General features: G+C 43.0%; 1 protein-coding gene across 5 annotated transcripts in view; it reads left to right on the top strand.

Moving 5' to 3' along the window:
• Positions 1-23046, top strand: part of TLK1 (tousled like kinase 1) — a 90713-nt gene that overhangs the window by 16823 nt on the left and 50844 nt on the right. For 2 of the 5 annotated variants that reach the window (XM_065750655.1, XM_065750653.1), the window contains exon 1: positions 2436-2827. The exons of 1 other annotated variant lie outside the window; for it this stretch is intronic. In XM_065750655.1, the coding sequence (XP_065606727.1) occupies positions 2686-2827 (142 nt within the window). In that variant the 5' untranslated portion in view covers positions 2436-2685. Of the gene's footprint in view, positions 1-2434; positions 2828-23046 lie in introns of those variants that run through there. 2 more of the 5 variants (XM_065750652.1, XM_065750656.1) reach the window with 2 other exon arrangements.

Below are 23046 nucleotides of genomic sequence, written 5' to 3'. Positions count from 1 at the left end.
AATAGAAGGTCACTCCTGCTTGCAGTTTTTTCTCAGTTTTTCTATGCAGCTCATCAGACCTTTTCTTTAGTCATTTCCTTATCTCCCAGTTAACTTTTCTTACTGTTCTAAAGATTCTGGGGTAGATTGTGAGTTTATTTGTGCAAGAAACTTTCATTACAGTAATTGCATTGGCAAAGCTGTGAAAGCTCTCACAATTCTGTTGTTTCAGATTTGTGTTGCTCAGCTTTTTTTATCTTTGGAATAATGACATTTCAAAATGTTTTTCTGCTCTTCAAGTGTCCTTGATTTGAGGGTTGCTGCTGTGATAAACCTTTGCTAGCTAACATTTGACTTACTTTCATGGGAGAAATAGAACATAAGCATTTCACTCCCTTCTGTTCTGATCTGAATTTCAAGGTCCTTTCTTAGCATGTAGTGAATCCAATGAGCTTTCTCAGGCCTAGGTGAGGATCAAGCCTTCCCTTGCATGGAGCTATGCAGCACCATCTCTGTTTCTGTTCAGTGCAATCCCCGTGAGTGGGGGTTTCCCCATTTCTCCTGCCTCAAGTCATGCCTGGTGTCAGCAGGTGCTGTTTACCCAGCAAATAGTGATAGTAGACCATTCCACTCCCGAAAACTTGAAGGCAAGGAAAAAATCGAATTTAACACATTTTTATTAACAAAATATAAAATAATGAGTAATAATTATTTGGTACTCTTTGGGCTAGATTTAGTTTATAACATCTGGAGCGTGTGGCACAGAGTCTGCTGCTCACTGCTGTGAGGGGTCATCCATTTGCTCACTGGGTGACATCTGATTGCAGTGATTGCTGGTGACTGAAGAGTGTTGTGCACGTTTATGCTACACAATGAAACTTCTGGAATGTGTTTGGAGAATTCTAAAAGGTTCCCTCCGAAGCTGTTCCATGCTTCTGTGATTTAAATGGCAGCACCAAAGCAATGTGGTTTTACAAATAGAAGGACACCTTAAAGTCGCTCTGACAGACTAAGAAAGGTTTCTGATGAAAACCTAAGTAATTAATGGCATCTCTTTTACCATCCGCTATTCCCTGCATCATGAGAAGCGGTGCCCTGTTGAACAGGGAGTCTCACAACAGCACTGCAATGTCTGGCAGGCAGGAAGGAAGATTCTGGAGGTTTTTCTGAAGGTAGAAGGGCTCTGGTTTGTCTGAAGTGGATATGTGTGGGCACGAAGAATGCCACCTAATTTCTAGATGTACTGCTTCTCCCTGGGGTGGCAGCAATCTACCATCAGTCCACGAGCCATTGCCCCTTGGACAACAAGGCATATTTCCACTCTGGTGTGGACTTGGCATGGTTTGGTTTTAACCTTACAGGAATTTAGGTGCTGTAGAAGCTCCTAAATGTCAGTACTGCGCTGCCGCACTTCATGTCGAAGTACTACCCAATTCCTGTGATAATTTGGCTAGTAAAGCCTGAGTAGTCCTTTCTGTGGTAAGTCCCTAAAGGCAAGGAGGTCCTGGTTAGAGAGCATTTCTCCATGCCTAACACATGTAGAGCTGCTCTGGGCCAGATTTACTTAGCAAGTAAACCAACCCATTTTTTACTTCAGGTTAATGCTGAACTGCTAAGACACTTGCGGTGATGCTGTATTCTTGTGGGCGGTGAGGATCTCAGATAATCTGACAGATGTCACTCGGAGAGAAAGAGGAGGAATCGGCGATGGCTGCCTCGTGCACGGTCTGACACCGGCCTCAGCCGGAGGGGAGGGCGGTGAGCGCAGGGCCGGGGGTCCGCTCAGCAGCCGCTACGGGAGCGCCGTGCCCAGCACGTGGGGATCCTTATTCCCTCCCGCAACCGCAAGTGTAAGCCACGGCTCTACAAAGTAAATGAGGCCATTAAGTTGCACTCGCAACTGGAAAGGCTTTGTTCCAGACCTGACTTTTGCCCGTCTTTCCCGTTCTTAGCTGAGACCGCGTCGGCCGCAGGGAAGGAAGAAGCGCAGCCGAGCTCTGGACGCGGCCACGCCGCGCTCCGGGCCCCGGGCCGCGCGGTGCGGGGCGCGCAGGCGGAGGAGGCGCCTGGCACATGGCACGCGGCTCGGCCCTGCCGCGCCTCGGCGCTCCCCGCGGCCCCCGCTCCCGCCCCCGGCATCGTGAGTGCCGCGGGGCCCGCGGTGCACGAAGGGTTCGGCCGCGGCTTCGCCAGCGAAAGCGGGGCGGCCGCGTGGGGAGGGGGTGGCCGGGCAGAGGCAGGTGCGAGCGGGGGGGCGCCGCTCCCGCCCGCCACCCCTGGGCGGCTCCGGTTAGGCGCTGCTCGGCTCGGCTCGGCTGGGCGCCGGCGGAGCGCGGCGCTCGCTCGGCTCGCGATCGTGTTTGCGCATGACCCCTCCCCGCCTGCGCCCTCCCCTCCCCTCCCCGGCGGCGGCGGCGGCGGCGGCGGCGGGGAAGGTTAGCCTCAGCTTCAGCCTCAGACGCGGGCGGCTGCTCGGCGGCGGCGGCGGCCGCGGCGACGCAGTGCAGAGGTGCGGGCGGGTCGCGCCGGCCCCGCGCCCCGTCCCTCCCGCGCCCCGCCTGCCTCCGGAGCCCTCCGCCCGCCGGCGGCCTCCCCGCGCCGGTGTCGGGCCGGCCCCCCGGCCATGAGCGCGGCGCTGGGTGTCCCCCCGCCGCGCCGCCTCCCCCGCCGCCCCCGGCGGCTGCCAGGCTCCAGGAAAGTAGCTTGATGAGTGTCCAAAGTAGCAGTGGAAGTTTGGAGGGGCCGCCATCTTGGTCCCGGCTCTCCACGTCCCCACCGAGCCTGCAGGGCTGCTCCGCGGCGGCCTCCCAGCTGCACGGCGCGCAGCCCGGCAAGCCGCCCAAGGAAGGTAACCGGTGCGCCGCGGGGCTGAGCGGGGGGCACGGCCCGCGGGGAGGGGCTCGGCGGCCGCCGCCGGAGGCCGGTCCCGGGCTGGGGGGGAGCGGCGGCGGAGAGGCGGGTGCCCCTCGCGGCGGCGGCGGCGGCGCGGGGTCAGCGCTGGGCCCGGCGGCGCCGAGCGAAACCTCCTGCACCGGGCGAGCGGCTCGGCCCCGCCGCTCCTCGGCGCCTCGTCGTGCCCCCCTCCCGCCAGGCCGCGGCGGTGCGGTCCGCTCCGCTCCGGCCGTCCTTCCGCTCGCGTTTGCTCTCGGCGGGGCCGCTGCCCGCGTCCTCCCCGGGAGCGGTGCCCTCCTCCGGCGGCGGAGTAACGGCGGTGCGCGGAGTGCCGGTGGACGCGGCCGTTGTTTCTGGATGGAAGGAGTCGGGCACTTTTGGCATCGTGGAGGTGGGGCGGGGAGGGACGGAGCGGAACCGCGGGGCTCGTCCCTATCGGGAGGGCGCCCCGGGAGCGGTCGGCCCCGCGGTGGCGGTGACAGGGCGCCTGGCGGCCACCGCCGCGCTATGACTGCAACTTTCTGCTTTCCTCCATCACGCCTCGGATGATAATATTTTCCTCCTCCCTCCTCCGCTCCTCCCCTCTTGTGTTACACCGACAGGCAGAGCGGGGTGTTGTGGGTGTTTGCGGGGAATAGCTGTATGAAGGTTACGAGCAAACAAGTCCCTTCTCTGTTCCGTTCGGGTTATTGTCTGCTTTTCCTCCTTGCATTGAGATGCACCGCCACAAGATGTAGCAGTTATACAGCTGGAGAGCGGCTCGCGGCTTTCTGCCGCTAGAACTACTTGTGGCGGGGGAGAACTTTTGTGCACGCACACCCGCGTGCTGAAACAGTTGTGTAATTTCACTCCATTTGCCCCGCTTTGATCAGTTCCACCTGGCTTGTCTTCCTATGTCTGCAAAATGTCGCTGGCCAGGCAGGAAACTTGAGAACTCGAAACAGAAATAACAGCAAGAACAACAGATTTGTTTTCCGAGTCTTCCTGCGGCTTTTTGTTGTTGTTGTTGCTGCTGTTGATAAGCAATTTGAGGACTCGGTAATGGGGATTCGCTCTCCCAAAATGCGGGAGGTGCTTCTCCATTTTCCGTGCCAGCAGTTGTCAGACTTGTACTGCTCCCGTCACTCCACACGCGCTCCTCCAGGCAGGCTGACACGAAATGCTCTAGAAAATACCTGGAGAGGGATTACGGTATATGTTAAAGATGCTGAGTAAAGTGGCAGGCATTTTGTGCTCCTGCGCTCCTGGAAGCCGGCTGGCAGCAGAACGGCCGCCCCCAGCTGAACGTGCAGCTGGTTTTTAACTTCATTAAGGAGTATGTTTCAACAGCGTCGCAACACTTGTTATGGATGTGTGCATGTAATAGTCACATGGAGAGCCCGTGTGGGATATTTTGGGGTGTATTTCAGATACTGGGTGCACAAGCCTGAAATGATTGTTACAACACAACATACAGATAATATATATATATATTCTCTCTATATATATATTTATTTATAATTAAAAGAAAACTGGCATTCCTTAAGCCTAGGCATGGAAATGCAGTTTTGTGATGTTAATTTTTAAAATAGCGATGATGATGACAGTGCTTTTTACATCCCTTCTCACAACTCCTGCAGTTGGATTGTTCTGAGTGCTGTAATTTACATCACACAGATATGGGGTTTCAGAGCAGTGAAAGCCCAGCTCTGTGCGTGGTGCTATAATTGGCCTTGTTTGTGTGGGGTTCCCATGTTGTGATGCCTGCACAGCCTCACTGGGCAGTTCTCTTTGGGAGTTGGAGTGAAATGTTGGTGGTGCCTAGATCTGTATTGTTGGTCTAAGCTGGCGGGATGGTAGCAGCACACCTTGCTCCGTATATGTGCATTTTGAAATGGAGCATCTTGTGTGAAAGCAGTAGGCCGTCAAATGCAGATCTGTTGTTGTGCTCGTAGGCATTGGCTTGTTTGTGTGCAAGAACTATGGCAGATCGAACTAACAAGTTAAAAATAACTTGAAACGTGGTGTATTTAAAGGAGCTTGTGCACATGCTGGTTCTTGACTGGCAAGCCCAGGCAGCGCTGCCAGACATCATTTTTGTGTTGTTGGAAGCAGTACGTGAGGGTGTGGGCCTGGGTGAGATCGGCGCCATACTTGTATGCTACCACCAGTGCTGTGTGTCCAGGTGTGGGCTACTGTGCTTGTGCTGAGCCTTTGGAAAAGACCTGACACATTTTGGTGTGTAGCACCTGACCCCTCTCTTCAACTCCTGCCATCACCAGGCCGGCTTCTCTGTCAGGTGTGCAGGCCTCATGTGGTGCCTCGCAGTGCTGCAGCTGACGCAGCCTTACCTGTGATCTGTGAGCACCTGCGTGGTGCTCACCACGTGAAGGTTCATGTTGTTGGGAACAGGAACCTCCAGCACCCTTTTTGCAAGTCCCAAAAGCCCTAATGTGGAGAAACAGGAAAACCAAAATCAACCAAGTTAAGAAAACAAACAAACAAACCACCCCCCCCAACATATGGAGCATCACTCTAAGTTCTTTTGTTTCACTTTTCAAATTTTAAATATAATACTCTGTCAGCATTGAAATGGCACTGCTCTGGAAATACACAGTAAAGTTTAAGAAAATGGCTTTTTGAAATGTGTTACAACCTTGTAGCAACGTTTCATAAGGTATTGTTTTCTCTTATAGCTTGACTTGTAGGGCTGTCATTGCCCAGCTGAGTAGGTTTGAATTTGTGTTTTAGATTTTAAAATGGAAAATATTGGCGTGGATTAAGTAAAATTGTATCTGTACACTTCTGTTGTATCATAACTGTCTTCTGTTTCCAGTTCCGTGTAGTATCAAACTTTCCTTCTAACCTTTGTTTTATATGCCAGTAACTTCGGTGTGGTATATTTGGTCACTTGTTTATTTATGAGGCATACAATTCTTGACTATGAGGAATTTAGGAAAACTGTTAAGTAGTGTTATTATAAATACTGTATTTGTTAAATCGTGTGCCTCATCTCATGTAACTGCAGTCATATGGCTTTATGGCTTTATGATTTTTTTTTACTGTTCACGTGTGGCACTGAAGAGATCACATTGCAGGGTGCTGGTTTGGAAATGGGAGACGTCCAGGCTATCAAAGATGGGCAGAGAGGTTTTGGGAGACGCATGTGTCTTGGAATATTTCCTCCTTTGAGGTTGGAGGCAGGTCACCAGTGTCTAGCAGCTTGGCATGGTGCTTTGCAGGTTGTTACTTTGTGTGCTGTTGGCTTTCCGGACCTTACTAGGTGCAAAACAGTGCTCAATACAACTCTGAATCACCTGAACAAGAATGGGAAGGTTCACATCCAGAATTTGATCCCGAGTTAACAGGTGATGAAAATGTGCTAAATATACCCATGATACTTTTCTAATACCGTTTGAAGAACTATTGTTGTAGATGTAGCAACATCTACATCTATTGTTGTAGATGTTGTTTGGCTTTTTTTAACTTGATGAACGTGTATTATTCATAGTTGTTACCTAAAATGTGATGATAGTTGTCTGTCTGAGAATAAGGGTACTGTTTTTTCTTTCCTAGGTTTCCAGCTTAGCAAATGTTTGTAGATGCTAGTTTGTGTCCGATCTTCTTCCTGTGCTGCTTTAGTGTGTGCACATGGAATCTACCTGGTTGTATTCAAACTTCCAGATTGTTTTGTTGTTGTTTGCTTCTTGTATAACAACTCAACCGTTGTATTTTCTTGACCAGTAAGTTTTCAGTAAGTTGGTTTTATTGCTGTTTCTTAACATTTAAATGCAGAGCTTTAAGAATGTTATGGATGTAACCAGTTCATGTGAGAACAAAGAAGAATAGAAACACTTTGTATTTGAAGGTGATGGTATATTTTTACTTAGAGAGAACACAGAAATCATGAAAGATTATTTAGGCCAACTGCAGCAGATGTTGTGTAAAACTTGATGTTGTGCTGCACAGATTCTAGCCTGTGATATTATTGCTATCTCTAATAGGGATGTTTCTCATAGTGAGCTAATACCATGCCAAATTCTTACATGAGGTTTTTTTATTGTGCCCAAGTGAGAAGTGGGAAAAGAATACCTTTCTGAATGTGAACCCTTATTTGAACCTATTGTCTAAAAAGCAAGTGCTGCAGAGAACAGAGCAGATTAATACTTGAGTATTTTTTTGGTTTTATTTCTAGCTTTCTTCTTCTAGAATGGAATTTCCCATTAACCTGCTCAATTTTAAAAGAGAGAGAATCAATATCCTTAAGGACAGGCTGTATTTATTTATTATTGCCTCTATTCAAATAACGAATATGTTCTTTTTAATTTTTTTTTTCTTTCAACAAGTAAAGTTTTTCTTCGTCAAGCTGAAATAAGCTTGCTTCTTTGTAATAATGTTGATTTGTGGTTGGTACTGATAGTGCCTTGAATTTTCCTCTAAATGATGACAAAGTTCCAGGAAAGGCTAGTGTATGTATTTGTATCATGGTCAAAGTGAGGTCTGCGGAATTTTGCTAAATTAATTTAATACTAAAAAACTAACCCCCATACTGAAATCTTCACGCACGTAAGTGTTGGAGTTGAACTTAATAAATAGTATATTTTTGCAAAGTAGACTATTTCCTAAACTGCAGCTCCTCTAAAATCCAAAAGCCTATGAGGGAAAAAGAAAACTTATGTCTTTGAGAACTTTGCGAACTTCTTTTTGTTTGGCTTGGTGTGTTTTAGCTCTGAAAGAGGAAAAGGGAAATTTGGTTTGCTGAGTTGCTCTGAGTGGAAGTTAAAGTAGTATAGGGGAAGAAAGAGCACCTTTCTGCGTTCTGAGTGTGAGTGTGGGAGGATGGTCCCACAGAGCACCCACCTGTGGTTTGGGGTAGCCATTAAACAGAAGCTAGGTTCTGAAATACGGTCTGTTTTCCCACATGGACTTACAACTAGAAAATTTCTAATGAAGATGGCAACGGATGGGTACTGTGTTCAGTGTTTAAGGGTTGAGTTCTGCTGCAGCAGCGAACAGCTAGTGAGCATCAGAAGGTAGTTTGGATCCTGCAGTTCCATACATCTTAATTCAGTCCTTATTGAGATGCTCTGCCAGGCACAGAAACTCAGGTTCTGCATCCTGCCTAAGCAGCCTCTCTCTACAGGTCTTGTTCCTTCTGTTCCTTCCTGAGCAGAGCACCAGAAGGTGCCAGCAGGAAGATCCTGGTAACCAGCTTTCTCCAGGGGTGGACATATTAAGGTGGTGGGAGTATGGGAGCTCGCAGGCTTTGACAGAGCTCAGTCAGGCTGGGCTCCAGCAGAGGGGCACAGGGCTGGGCTGTTGGACACACTGGGAGCTGGTACAAAGAGCCTTGGGGAGGGTCCGTGCTGGGAGGGGGGCTGCAGGTAGTGATTATATCACTGATTTTAATCATGGCTTAAAGCAGTGAGCAGGAAATCCTGATTAAATAATTGTTTTTAATTTTATTTGCAATTGTGCTTAATTATTTTTCCTAAAGAAAAGTTGATTCTAATTGGTGTAATTTTATCATGCTTCTTACTAGACGGTGGGGATGCATCTATATGCATTTATTTAAGTAATTACACAGCTTAGATTCTTTGTGTTTAAGAAACATAATTCCTGGTGCTTTAGATAACTAATAAAGTTAACTGAAAGCCAAATAAAATGGATCCTAATTGGGCTAGGTAAGAAGAAACAAATATCTCCAAGTGTACCACTTCTGTGTGCCAAGAGGTAAGAGCAGGAGCGTTAAGAAACGGCCCTTACCTCACCATATCTGCACAACCCTAAGTGGGTGGAAACTTAAAGGCTGTTGTGCTTTGCAATGTCCTTCTGAACAAATCACCCTGTACTTCAGGGTTTGGGATGGGGTTAAGAAATTCCGGAGAACCTTTTACAGGAAGCAAAGCCTGACCGTAATTGCTTGTGAAGTTTGAAGTACTGGATTCCTTTTCTTTGGTCTTCAAATACAGTTATGCATGTAATAGAAAAGGAAGGAAAATGTTTTTTTTTTTGGGAATAACAGGAAGTCTTGATGCGTGACATCACATATGCCTAACCTTTTAGGGAACTGGCCTGCAGCACAAGGGAGATGTGGGGCTGTTAGAGCAGGCCCAGGGGAGGGCACAAGGGTGCTTGGAGGGCTGGAGCACTTCTCTACAAAGCCAGGCTCAGTCAGTTGGGCTAATTCAGTCTGGAGAAGAGAAGGCTCTGGGGAGACCTCATTGCAGCCTTCAGTAGATAACGGGAGCTTGTAATCAGGAGGGAGACTGACTTTTTACTTGGGCAAAGAGGATGAAGGGGAATGTTTTTAAACTAAAAAAGAAAAGATGTAGATCAGATGTTATGAGGAAATTTTTCATTGAGAGAATGCTAAGGCACTGGCACAGGCTGCCCAGAGAGGTTGTGGATGCCTTGACCCTGGTGGTGTTCAAGGCCAGGCTGCATGGGGCCCTGGGCAACCTTCCAACCAAAGCCATTCTGCAACACTTAGCTTTATGTCAGTATCCTGAGCTCATAGCATGTAGATACTTCAGGCACAGTGTCCTGCAGCTGTGGCTTCTGGTGGTGTAAGATTGTTTTTTTCTTGCTGTTTTAATTTTTTATTTATAAGAAAAATTCTGAACAATGTGTGTAAGAATAACAAATTGGAAAATAATGATGATCATGCTAGTAAACATCTTTTCTGAAAGAATATAGTTTAGATCATGGTACTGAACCTCATTCATTGAGTTTCTGATGCCCAGGACATCAGCTGGGTCTTAACAACAAAGGCATTTCCTAATTCTTCCACAACATTGGGAGATCTTGGTTTTAGGGGCACCAACTCAGGTGATGCTGCAAGTAGAATTTCTATTATGTCTTTCTGTCTCTTCTCTTTCTGAGACTTGTCAGGCCTGTGCACTGCATAGCAGTGTTTGTTAAATGTTGTGGGGTTTTTCTGGTTAATACCACATTCCAATTGGTTCAACACTTTTGTCATACATTTTGCAGCTGTCTTTCAGACAGTGTTTTTTTTTTGTTGTTGTTGTTATTCCCTAATACCCTCTTTTTAGCTCCTTGGTTCCTCAGTGAGGTTGCTGTGTTTATTTCTTAACTTATTCTTGTAAGGGTGGTGGGAGAGGGCATGTCCTTTAGTAAGTCAATGTATTCATTATAAAGCAGTTGAAAACAAAATCACCATTTATTAATAATATGTTCATAGTTAGTTAAACAAAAACAACAACAAAAGAAACCTCATACCTATTACCATTGGTATGTAGAAAGAATTTTTTAAATGTTCATTTGTTTAGAAAGGATTGTGATTTTTGGTTGCTGGAGGTCTTTATTAGCAAATTCTTCCAGTCTACATGGTAACAGTTATATTAAAAGTTATATTAAAAGATGTTCCACAAGTTCTGAAATTTCTCAAAGTAAAAGCCTTGTCTTAGTTTTCATAATGTTCCTTCAACCTTCCTTTTGCCTTCCTTTTCTGCTTTTCTGAAGAGGAATGGCAACTAATTCTGTGTTTGTTGTGCTTTGAACTAGAATATATAGAAGATTATCATGCTTCGTCTTAGTTCAGATCCAGTATTTAGAAGATTCTGTGTTCAACTTTCTGTTCTGTGCAATAAAGAAATACATTTCAGGTAACCTCTTTCTTTATATTCATCGTTGTGCTTGTTACATTATGATCTCCATTCTTCAGGATAACTTTTTATTGAAAAAGTAATGTCAAAATACTATCTTATATTCATGAGATTTATAGCTTATGTATAATAACTTGTTTTCTGTAATGATGGATCTATTTAAGGTCATCTTCAATTACCATAAACTCTCAGCTTGGATCTTCTGATCATGCAGTCCCTTCTATGCTTTGTTCACTGAGAATTAATTAAGAAAACTTAAAAATTCCAAGTTTATCTTCAGTGTGTGAAAGAGTTCTGACTTATAAAGATAATATTTATTAGATACATAGTAATATAAAAAGTGTTTAAATCAATTGGAAGTACACTAATGCATTTGTCACACAACACTATGTCATTACTAGCTCATTCTTTAAGTTAACCTTATTGCCGGTGCACATTGATATTCTAGTCTTGTTTTTTACCAGCTTGTTCTTAGACAAAGAATGTAAATTTTTCTGTCTTCAGTTTTACTCATTTCTTTCTTTTTTTCTATGCAATATATATTATATATGTTTTTTGTTTGTTTGTTTGTTTTTTGAAAACAAACTCCAAACCTTAGCCTTTTGTAAAAGATAAATACAGGAAAGAGTGGGAGAGGTTCAGTGTGATGAAATACCAGCTCAGCTTTCCTCATGTGTGTAGTTTAAAAATAAAAAAAAGCCTACATTGCAAAACGTGTTAAGAGCATCAAAACAATGCTCCTTAAACTGAAATGGGCTGTTTTGGGTGGCACAAAAACTCAGCAAAAGGTTAGAAAAGGTTAGTCTTCCCAGTAGTATCACAAGGTGTTCTGATCTACATGCTGTCACATCCTGGGCATCCAAGCAGTTAATATTAACGTGCAGTCAGTTTTATGTATTGCGTAGGGACACGCTCGCTTTTTTGCGTATGCAAAGTGTGTGTGAAGTCTTGATGAGCTGTTTGGTCCTTAGGAATACTGCTTTTAGTAGGATCTGCCATACCCTGTATCATCACTCTGTCAAACACTAAGCTTATACAAAAAAAAAAAAAAAGCTTATATTACAGTAGAAATGTTCAAAATCATGTATCTTATTGTGTACTTCTTCAAAACCTGTTTCATAGTTTCAGGTACATCATTTTGCTAACCTGTTGATGAATATTGCAGATAATCCAAAATACAGTCACTAGGTTTGTGCTCCTAGCTTTGTCATACCTTGAGTTTCAGCTTTTTATATTATTTGCTTTCAAATAGAGGAAAGGAAACACGTCAAGTTCACAGAAAGGCATAATGGCTGTATATTACATTAGAATTTTTTTTTAATTTTTCTCTCATTCACTCTCCTTGCAACACATAACTTAATTTGGAAATGATTTACTGGACCCGTGATGGCAAAACAGTTAAAAACAGTTTCCAGTAAATGACCTTAATAGTGATTTTTATTTTATTTTTTCACTCTTCACGTTGTGTGATTGAAAGCTGACCTGATTTGTTCTCCTGGCTAAATCTCACAGCATGTTGTTCTCTGAGCCCTTCCTTCGCTTGTTTGGCTTTTCTAGAGAAGTGCAAACAGCAGCCACTGCTCCCTGCCCGTGTCTGACACCGCCTTTGTGGCATTCTCCTTAAGTCTTCCTTTTTCTTTATTTGTTTATACAAACAAACAAACAAAGATGTAAGTTGCTTTGTTGTTGCTGTTCTTGTGCTTTCACATTCCCTGCTTTGTGAGGGACATGGCTGTGGCACAACACTGCCAGTTGCTGTGTGAGGATCCCTTCTCACTCTTCTTGGGGCAGGCTGTGTGCTTTCTTGAGCCATGTCCCCAGGGCTACCTTCCCACTGCGTGTTCCCCTTCTGACCAGTGCCTGTCCACAGGCATGACCTCCCTTGCCATCCTGCTTCTCTGCTTCTGTAACTTCATTTTTCTTCTTCCAGCTCAGAGCCCTTTGCTCAGCCTTCACCTGCCCCATAATTGGTTTGCTGAGGGAATGCCACCTTTAGAGTGGGGAAGGAATGGCAGTGGCAGTGCCATGCCCAGCATTGGGCCTAGACCTAACAGGATGCTGAGGGCACACTGCTTTGAGCTGTGCTTCCAGTTCCTCTGTGGTCTGTCAGTGAGCAAAAGATGGAATCCAGTTATAAGATTGTATAGAAGTCCAAGTGAAGGTTGTTTTTTTTTAATCAGTAACAGATTTTGTTAGTATTCCAGTCTTCAATAATGGAAATTCCTCACGTTTTTTAGACTTCAAGATGGGTCATCACAGTTGTTGTTTGTTACATCCACTGAATCTGTTTTGTTGCAGCCAAAGATGCAACAAAATAGTTATCTGTCAAAAACAAAGTGTATATAGTATGAGTTCTCCCATTTGATAAATAATCATCAGCACGATGAATAATCACGTTAGCTTTTAGTACTCAATTTGTTACGTGAAAGTAGGAAATGAAAGCAGTGAATTAGTGACTCAAATAACTTGATGAATACGTAGTGTGACTAACTAATAAGGATTTAAATTCATTTAATTGGAGACTGAGCGGACTTTCTGGAAGTTATGCTGAAACCTACAGCAACACAGGCAGTTGTTTATGCCAGCGTGTGCCACCACATATGTAGATATTTATCTCTGTGTTTGTTGTGTGCTCTGTGTCTGGGCAGGCAGCCACTGCTGGGGCTGCCACTCACTCTTGTGCCCTCCTCCTTGTGAACTGCAGGTAGCAAAACATTCTTGTTCCTGGTGTTTTGATTGAGTTACTTTCACTAGATCTTGCATTTCAGTTGTCTTTTTGCTCTGAGGTAGCCTGCCAAGGTAGCACACCAAGGCAAAGGATACCCAGTGCCTGCCTGCACCTCTGCCCACTTGTGTGGGCTCTGGTCTTGCTTGGGATGGAGAGTGAACCTGGCACAGCTCCGAGGCCTCTCTCTCCAAGCCCATTGCAGATGCTTTTTAAAACATCCTCAGTGATCAACCTGGTGTTTAGCTATCCCCAAAGTTGGAATTATGGAACCAGTAAGGTTAACCGTATGCTGGGCAGAATGCGTCCCAATTTGTCAACCATTTACTCCTGGTGCCACTTAGTGGTTGATCTCTGTCAAGTCGTCTGTAAGCATAAGGCTCTGTGAATCTCACTTCTGCCATCCAGGAGTTCTGTGGTCCTCCCTTGCTTGTTGCCTGAGATATGTGATGGAAAACTCCTACTTTTTCTCTTGTTTGGGAACGTGAGCTTGAATCACCATTATTCTTACTGAAGTGGTCCACATCACCAGTGGTCTGCATGACTGCGCTGAAGAGAATGAGCGTCTGTTTTATTCTAAAACTTCAATACATGAAAGTGATAGTATAGCAGAAAAGAAAGCTGGTTTAAAATTGGGCAATGAGTGCTGGATAGGAGAAACAGCTGTAATGCAGATTTCTTTAATGATGATGCTGAGCAAGTCTAAAGCCAGATTTATGATGGATGATTATTTATGCTATTTACTTGTGAGCTGGATGGGTGCTGAATAAAAAATTAGTGTATTTTTTCCTTTTGGTTTTTTTTCACCAATTTGTGTGTGGTATCGTACAAGTCTCCCTTTTCTTCCTGTCTGTGGAGGGGGAGAATGCTGCATAGGAAAATGTCAGTCAGTGCTGTATCAGGGGTATGTGTGTAACTGTGTAACTGATTTAGTTGGAGACATTCCATCCTACAGGGATCTTTGGGGAAGTGAGTGTCTTATTCGGCAAAGCTTGTATTCTTCTGTCAGCTGGAGGCTGCTGGTTGAGTGGCTGCTCGGGAGGAACAGATGTAGTTGGCTGATCCTTCGAGCACCACCTAGCATCCAGACGGGGTGCCTACAAGAGACAAACAGCAATCAGTCACGCAGTTAGCGAGGCCTTACTCAGCACAGGGACGGGATCATGGCTGCGTGGGCTGCCCGGTGTCGTGCCGTTTTCTCAACGAGCTTCTGAACACTCGCGCTGTAAATTTTGTTTCAATTTCTGGTGTTTTACATGCTGTGTGAACTGTGTGGCTGTTTTGGAAAGGAAAAAAATAACGGACAGTGATGATGATGTTTTGAGGTCAATACCTTTTTTACTTAAAATGGTGTAGCTGAAAAGCCAAAATGGTTGATGAGCCTTGTGGTTACAGTCAGAGCCGAGCTGACTTGTCTCCCTTCAGTCTTTGAGCTGTAATGTTTGGTTTTGGTGGTTGTGGTGTTTGGTTTTTTTTGCATATTTGGTGTGAAACTGTTGTCTCTTCTATGTACAGAGTGAAGTTACAGCTGATCACCACGTTAGGAAAGAAATGAAAGAAATAGGTTGCTACGGAGGAAAAGACTCAGGGCTTCCTTTTCATTTCTCCTTATCAGCGTGTTTCTCGCCGTGCGGTGCACTCTGGCAGTGCAGGCCAGGCCTGAGCACTGTGGGGGGCACTGGGGCACTGCATACAGTGGTTGCCCTCACCCCATGGCGAGCTGGGTTTCTGCACCCGAGAGGACTGGGAGCTCAGAAGGGCAGGGGTGGTGGTGGGAGCCGCGGATGTAAGGCGATTAGGAAGTTGGGGGAATTAACAACTGCAGTGTGCTCCTGTTGCTGCAGGTATGGCTTTCAAATACCAAATGACCGGTGCTCTAACTGAGGAAAATAGTGTATTTTGTGTTTATTTCATGAAGTTGTTCTGTTTTAATGAACTTTCTACTGTATAGATAACTTCTGGACAAATCTGTATGTATACAGCTTGTTTGTTCCTTCATAGTTTACTTTTTTTGAGTGAGAGAAGCAGAAAAACCCTGTGGGTGAGGGGGAGCACTGCTCTCCCTTCCTGCTTGTTAGGTGACCTCTGCTTTTAACTTCCTATTCACTCTTTCCTTAGATAGCAGAAGCTGCTGTTTGTTTTTGATATGTACAAAAGGCCTGTGCCATTTTAACTTCTTGCAGAACAGCCATTTCGTGGGCTGCAGCGTTTAGGGCTCTTGGTTCGTTTCCTTATAACCAAGTGTAGCAAATGAAAATTGCTGTACTTTCTAGTGTTCTCTAGGTGGATGTTTCTTCATGATTGCTCCAGGCTTTTAGTGCTTTTCAGCTCAGAAACAGAGGGATGGAAAGGGGAGCTTTTGTTAAGAGTGTGATGCACTTTTTTAAAGTATCACAAAACTCATGTCATCCTGTGACTTGTTAGTAAGTGTTGCCAAGAAGTGACCCATGAACTTGCAGCATGCTTCTCCCTACTTGCTGCTTGTTTCCCAGAGGGGATAGGGAGCATCTGTTTTTCAGTGAATAAAGCTGAAAAGGGCAAATTCTGTTTCTCTCTTTATGTCTGTATGCCTTTTATAGAGCTGTCTACAACCAGCAGTAACTGCTGCAGATTCCTCTGCAGAGATGAAAAGGATAGAGATAGGCAGGCAGCATGTCACCTGCATGTGTGTGGCCTAGGCAGTGTTATTTTTTCTCTCTCTTGACGTCATGTTGTGTTGAAGGAAGATATGTGCTACCTAGGAATACAGTCTTTTAGTGTTTCTGTTGCAGATGTCTTATTGTAACTTTTGCCAAGACCTTAGTTGCTTTCTCTAAAATGCAAATAGGCTTTGCCTTTTGGAAGAAATGTATACATAAGCTTAGTTTATGTATTGTGCATTTGTTTACTGGTATACTGTACAATGCAATGTAATAGCACTGCTTTATTCTCCTTCAGGGCACTGAATGGACCTTTTTTATTTTCTTCTTGATTCACTACACGTCTCCAGAAGACTTAAGAACAAACAAATGAAAAAACTTCACCACCACAAACCCCAAGGAGTGCTGTCATAGTCTTTCTATTAACTTGATAGAATACAGTCACAGAAACAGTGCATTTAATGCATCTTTTCCTTAAACAGAATGTTATTGTCAAAAGTTTACTACTTTGGACCTTACAGTTATGCTGTGAGTCTGGGTTCCAGGCAGCTTTCTCTTCAAAATAGAAGAGATAATGGTTTAAGGGAGATTTCAGATAGTATAACATTCACATAGCCACTGGTCATAGTGATCAGAGATGAAAAGAAACGTGAGAAGGATGTACTGATTGGCTACCCAGCTGCTGCCAGTGGTCTTGAACAAAACTTCATTAAAAACACTTTAAGTGAGTACTTTGTTCTTTTCATTACTCTGTTGCTAAAGCAGATGTACAGATCAAATGATGCCATTAAAAAGATTTTGTTGAAGATACATGTCTTTATTGGTATTTGACCATTGTTCTAAATGGACTGACTAAATGCTTAGAGTAATAGCTAGGTAGCAAGAATCGGCTAGTCAATTATCCTGCTCTTAAGTATGCTTTTTTTTTCTTTTTCAGATGTGAAAATTATTCCATTGAAAATCAATGGAAAATTATCAGTGAAGACAGTGTTAAAAAGCTCCTTGCTTATTTGATATACACTGTCTCTGCCAGTTTGCTAGTAAATGGTGTAAGTTGATGGTGTTGAAAACCATTGAAATCATTCTGCCAAATCAGAACCTGCTCTTTGATTGCTCTTGGAAATAGAGAATAATCCAAAGGACAATTGCAGATGAGTAATGTAGATTTTAAAAAAATGTGGCAAAATATATTACTCACAATTAAATAGTAACAGGTTGTAAATGAGTGAACATTTCCCTTTGGTCTAGTCTGCAGATGTACAGAGTTCTTTGTTAAACCCTTTCTGCATATAGCTTTGTAGCCAATAACTCAGGAAATCTGTATTTAGCAAATCTTTTATTATTTAAGTTCTTAATTGTGTGAGTTCAGAATAAGTTTTTATGAGTAGGATGTACTCAGAACAGCTATTATTCACTATTAATACTTTCATGGGGAGTATATTCAATAGTGGCTGTTCTGATTGATAGAGAGGGCCTTCATGGTGGGAAAAGACCCTGGAATTCTGGATTTCAGCATGGGAAGTACACTTGCTCTTCCCTAGCTCAGTACTGTTTTTGAGTTTACTAGGCATGGGGAAGGATCTTGGATGTGAGGGATTCTTTGTCCAAGTGAACTGTTCTGCAGTTTGGGTATGGCAGGTATTTCTTTTGGTATATCCTTGACCTGATCTATTCAACCCAGTCTTTCTCTCATTAAGGAGTGTGGAGGAGAGGAGAAAATACAGTGGTACCAATTTTCAAAATGTAGTTTCCTTACCGCTGCTGGGGGGTGACCATTCCAAGGTAAAAGTTTTCAAGGTGCTAGTAATACACTGTACATTTTTTCAGCTGTCTTTTTTCACTTCATTCATTGAGCTAAACGTTATTCAGCAGACTGAGGATCCTGTAGTGGTTGTTGTTCATATCATTATTTGCTATGCTCGTGCTTCCTGTATGTGCTACTCATGCAATTCTGTTAGATGCTTGGTAAACGGATAGATAGGTGCAGTGTTGATTGTTCAATGCTGTAGGGTGAATACCCTGAAAGAATAGTACTCACACAAAATAATGAAGGTGGTCAGTATATTTTTGTATGGCTTATCCAGATAGCATTAAGACTACCAGTAAATTAGGAAGGGCTCACCTGTCACTGATGGTCAAGGCTTGCCTGGAACTCTGCACAAGAGGGATCTCCAACAAGAGATCCTTCCCCAGTGGTGGTCAGCCCTTAAATGGGGTCTGGGAGAGGTGGAGCCAAACTCCACCCCTTCCACTCATGAATTGCCTTCTCCTGTGCTCCTGTATCTGACTCAGTGCTTGCCTCAGGTGATCAATCAGTGGTTCAGGCCATGATTCAACAGTTCCCATACAGATGCTGTATCTTATCTTTACTAATTACTTTATACTTGACAACTCCTATCGTTAAGAAGGGGAGAAATATTGTGAATGTAATGACACAGTAGTTTAAGGAGCAAAATGGGATAAACCTATTCGGTGAAGAATCCTTGTAAGAAAAGCTAAAAAGGAAAAGTGGGGTTAAAAAATTGTCTGTTGTAAGGAGTCATCAAATAGATGGCACCTCAAATAGATTACAATTACAAAAGTGCAGTAGATTTTTGCCCATGTCACTAAAGAGAAGCACAGTTACTTTTATACAGTATGTAGGGAAAATGTTGTCACTTAGTACTTCTAGGAGATAGGACCAGAGGGACTTGTCAGAAATGAGGCGTCACTGACTTTCCTTGGACATGGTTGCATACCCAGTTTAGCCCCACTAGAAGAGAATAGACCCCTGGGGAGCTATTGTCCTCTCCAGTGTATGAATCATTCCCTGAGCTTTGCATGAGGCATTCTGAGTTTCCGTCCCTGTGGCATATACCCACGCACATGAGTATGTTTTGTTGGTTTGCGTCCAAAATGAAGGCTTTGGTAGGCAACTTTTAAATGTATCTCTGTTTCAGCTGCCTACAGCCATCTGATGAGGCACGTAATAGCCAAGGAATCTTTAGGATAAATTACCTAGCTGAGAGGTGGGAATAATGACAAGGTCTTAGATTGCTACCTGCAAATGCTTCCTAGCTGAGTTGGAATTGGGTCAAGTGACTTGTTCATAATTCTTTAAGACATTAGCGGATGTTCTCTCAGGAACATATTTCCCTCTGATTCACTTCTCCTTTCCAGGTTGTTGAAATCTAAAAACTGGCAGTCTATAGATGGAGTCTGAAGATCATTAGAATTTTTTTTAGCATTAAAAAATTGATTTCTGTTGTAGAATAATTTGCAGAAAATGACTTATCAACCCAGCAGGCAAGCTTTTCTCTTTTTTGGATCAAATTTCTGGACTGTTGAGCTGTTGAAAAAAATGAAATGAACAATCTTGAGACTGCATTAAAAAAAATAATCTACAGTCATTTGAAAAAAATCTCTGTGAAAGACTCCCAAAATAAATAGACTGCATCTTATGGGGAGAAGGGAAAAGGCAGAGAATGATTTCCCGTTGTTTCAGCAAGAGGAGAATTAGCACTGACCTTTAGAATGCAGGTAACCTGACAGCCTCACCAACTGCTCTTCCTGTTCATCTCCTTAGTTCATGGGAAATTGATCAGAAGTTTTGGCAGTTCATCAGAAAAGCATTGTTTTCTTTACGTTGTGTTTTAATAAGGCTGTATCAGCAATCATACAACTGTAAGCTTTTGTAAAAGTTTTGGAAATCAATTTTCAAACCATATTTGTCATGTTACTTTAGGCCAAAATTTGCCCATTGTATTTTTTTCTTACCTACAGATTATACATAGACCAAGGTCTGATCTATCTGCCTGCTAATTCTGCAGCATTTTTCTGAAGCAAAATGTCCTCCCTCCTTTCTTACCGCCTCCACCCCACCATCAGCAGTAGTAGTCATCTTTCACTTACATGCATTCTGTTGTCCATTCTTTTGGACATTATCCCAGTTATAAAATACCTGTAATTTAGAGACCTTTTGGCTAGGTGAAGAGCTAAGCTATAAAGGAAGAGGTCTGGAATTTATTTCATGCTTACTGTAAATACATACAAGAATGGGAGGGGGAGAGAGAACAAATGTGTGAATTTGCATTTTAGTTGCGTTTCCAAGCAGTGCTTCTAAGGATACTATAAAAAAATAGAAAAATAATTTACAGGCAAAGTTGTGGCTTTTTATTTTTGGGTCAAAACAGGAATTCATCAATATCTTCTGGTTCAGGTTGTTATTCTTTGGAGCTTGTATGGTAAAATTAGGAGACAGGCATGAGATGAAACAAATTAAGCTATGAGGTCAGTTGAAGCTGTCTTCCAGAAGTCACTTTTTGCTTGTATTTAGGTTGCTCTTTTGAAAGTCTTCCTTGTTTCAAGAATATCACTTTGTGGAATTAAAGATCTCGTTAGAATGTTAGGACAAGCATTTTAAGTTCATCTAGACACCTAGTGGTAGGGTGCGTTTGTTAGGAAGCAGAACTGCCTGAATTTAGGAGTTAACTTGTTTAAAAAATACTGTTACCATGCTTTTTCTCTGTTTTGTCCTTTGATGTTACCATCTCAGGGACTGAGAGATACTGTTTTCACTACTCGTTCAAAATTACTCTTGATTAATGAAATGGATTCTGTTTTCTCCTGACCCTCGGCTTAATATACATCTCTCATTAGGAATTTCCTATCACTTGTGATCTTTTCAAACAGCCAGTTTCACTTCAACATGTATTTTTTTCCCTTTCCTGCTTCATGTGCTACTACGATTTGTCTTAACCTGTGGTAAAGGTTTTCAAGTCAAATGGATTACTCTAGTTTTTCATGGCACCTCTGTGGAGGTTATAGTAGTAGCTACCATGAAATAAGCTAGTCCTCTCTATTGGAAAGCGAGTGGTTTTAAGGACTTGTAAATTTCCAGGTTATATGTGGCCATGGGTAATCTGTAGCTGTTCTTGTGAAGTGTTTTGAAAGAGCTGCAAGCCTGGAGTCTTGGTAACAGTGTCTATAGATTTTTGGATATGTAGCTGTATGTATGTTTTATATATACATATATATATCAGGTATATATAGTTTGGGATTGTTCTGTTTTAAATATCAGATTGTATTTTGCTGTTTGCCCTGTTAACTGCTTGTTTAGCTTCGGTGGGGGTGTTTTGACTCCTGTGGTCCCAGCACTGCAGCCTTTGTGGCGATGAACTTCAGAGCTCATCAAAAGGGTGAGCTTTGCTTTTGCTGGTATCTTGGAATTGAATTCTTCTAAATTACTGCTGATTGGCTTGATGCCATCATGCTAACTCTGCAACTTGTTTTCTGAGCACATTAGGAGTTTTCAGGGCTGTTTCTTGTGCTTCTGCCATCTCCCCAAAAAATACTGCCGAAGAAAGGTTTAGCAGTACAGGTCAGCTTTGTGGGTTTTTTTGGATTGATTTCTTAATTACACAACCCAAATAGCTTTTAATTAGTACCGGTATTTTTCTGATTTTGAAATTAAGAAATTTGCATTCATTCCATACAATTTAATGCTTTTACTGTATTCTGATTTGCCTTGCTTTTTCACGTGCTTAGACTTGTGTTTTAAAGCCGTGCTCCTTCGCTGACTGCTTGTTATGAGTAGCTTTGTTCCCCATTGGTTTAATGCGGTACTAATGCATAAAGCATAAGCTGTAATAAATAGGAAGTTTTACTATTAAGAAAAAGAGAATTGGATCAATGTGATTATTAACTTGCCTCTGTACCAAATACTTCATTATGTTGGAGACAGAAGAGGTGGCCTGCTTACTTTATTTTCCTAGAGGTGGAAAAGTCCTTTCTGACTGCTTCTGCAGTAAGGAAGGCCAAGTCTTTCAGGAGAAGAGAGTATAAAGAAGCTGAATGTATGTGCGTGGTTTTATGCTTTTATTTCCCAAATGATATGCAAAAGAAGTACGTATGGATACCCAGAGAAAGAGGATGTATTCTTGTTGGTGAGATTTCCAGGACAATGAGTTGTATAACATTTTTTGCAGGTCTGCTTAAGGATTTAAAAGTCTGTGGTATGTTTTGCATTGAAACATTAAAGTTTCAATTTTATCTCCCAGTGCATGTGTACGATGAGTTCTCATACTCAGTTGTTAAGAAGTTGAACTATTAGAGCATCATCACGGTGAAATAAGTTTTTGGGTTATTCCAAACTGAAATAGTTAATTTAAAGACTCCTAGGATTGCCTTCCAATTGTGTTAACTACTGCTTTCTATACATGGAAAAATGGTTGAGGCTTAGTGTTCATAGTTTCAAAGATTGTTTGAGATGTCTGTAGGAATTTTGATTAAAAAAACAAAAACTAAAACAAAAATCTCTACTTTCCAGACTGCTTTTCTTACCATTTGAAATGCGTACCTTTTACTTTCTTGTTTTTCACTCCCTTTTAAATCGATATTATGTAGATTTATTGACCAAAAGCATGCTTCTTTCACTGAAGAGCTTGTGGTGTAATGTAGTCAGTGTTAATGTGAAGTGGTTTAAAAAAAGAAAAGACATAGTTCTTAACACCATGCATGTTAAAGTCACCGGATTGACTACTAAGAGCACACTAGGACATTGTGTTTACATTTGGGTTAATTGTTGAGCTCTGGTCTTCAGTAGATGTGGCTTTGTGTTGAAGTATTTTGTCGTGCTGTTAAAAGCTATATGCATAGAAATCTGCTAAAGAAACCAAACTGAACAAGTACACCTCTCACTGAAGTGAAAGGTGGTTTGTGCTGTCCCTGAATTCAGGGGAGGAGGTCTCAGTCTAATTCTGAGGGTTGTTCTCAGAAGAAGAATGCTTCTGCAGAATGAACTTCATTGTTGAAAGCTGACAATGTGTGAAGCTGTTGATCTTTCTTCATCTGGAAGTTGTAATTGATTGCTGGCTAACAAGAGTCCATTCAGGGTAAAATAAGGGAGTTGAAAATAAAGATTGAGGCTTTGGACTTGATTCCACACTTAGAAGAAAAACGTGTCTTATCTGTGAGACCTTTGAGTCTGCAACTCTGCTCTGTAATCTAGTAGTGTTCAAGGTGGAGATCACCGCATGCATGTGTCCCAAAAGCTCCTGTTTACAGGAGGCTAAGACAGCAGGCAGCCTTCTGCTACATGAGGCCTGGCTTACATGTGTTGTTGCATTTCATTGTTTTCTGGTTACCAAAACAATTCAAACAACTATGAAGAATCCTCTGGTGCCTTACATACCTGTTACGAAAAGGTTATGAAATACAGTGTGAC

This window comes from Cyrtonyx montezumae, unplaced genomic scaffold (genome assembly GCF_038088225.1).
Source record: "Cyrtonyx montezumae isolate F1298 unplaced genomic scaffold, pur_monq_1.0 scaffold_7, whole genome shotgun sequence".
NCBI classification, from domain to species: domain Eukaryota; kingdom Metazoa; phylum Chordata; class Aves; order Galliformes; family Odontophoridae; genus Cyrtonyx; species Cyrtonyx montezumae.
The sequence above is the reverse complement of the archived record's forward strand: the minus strand, read 5'-3'. Positions and strand labels throughout refer to the sequence as shown.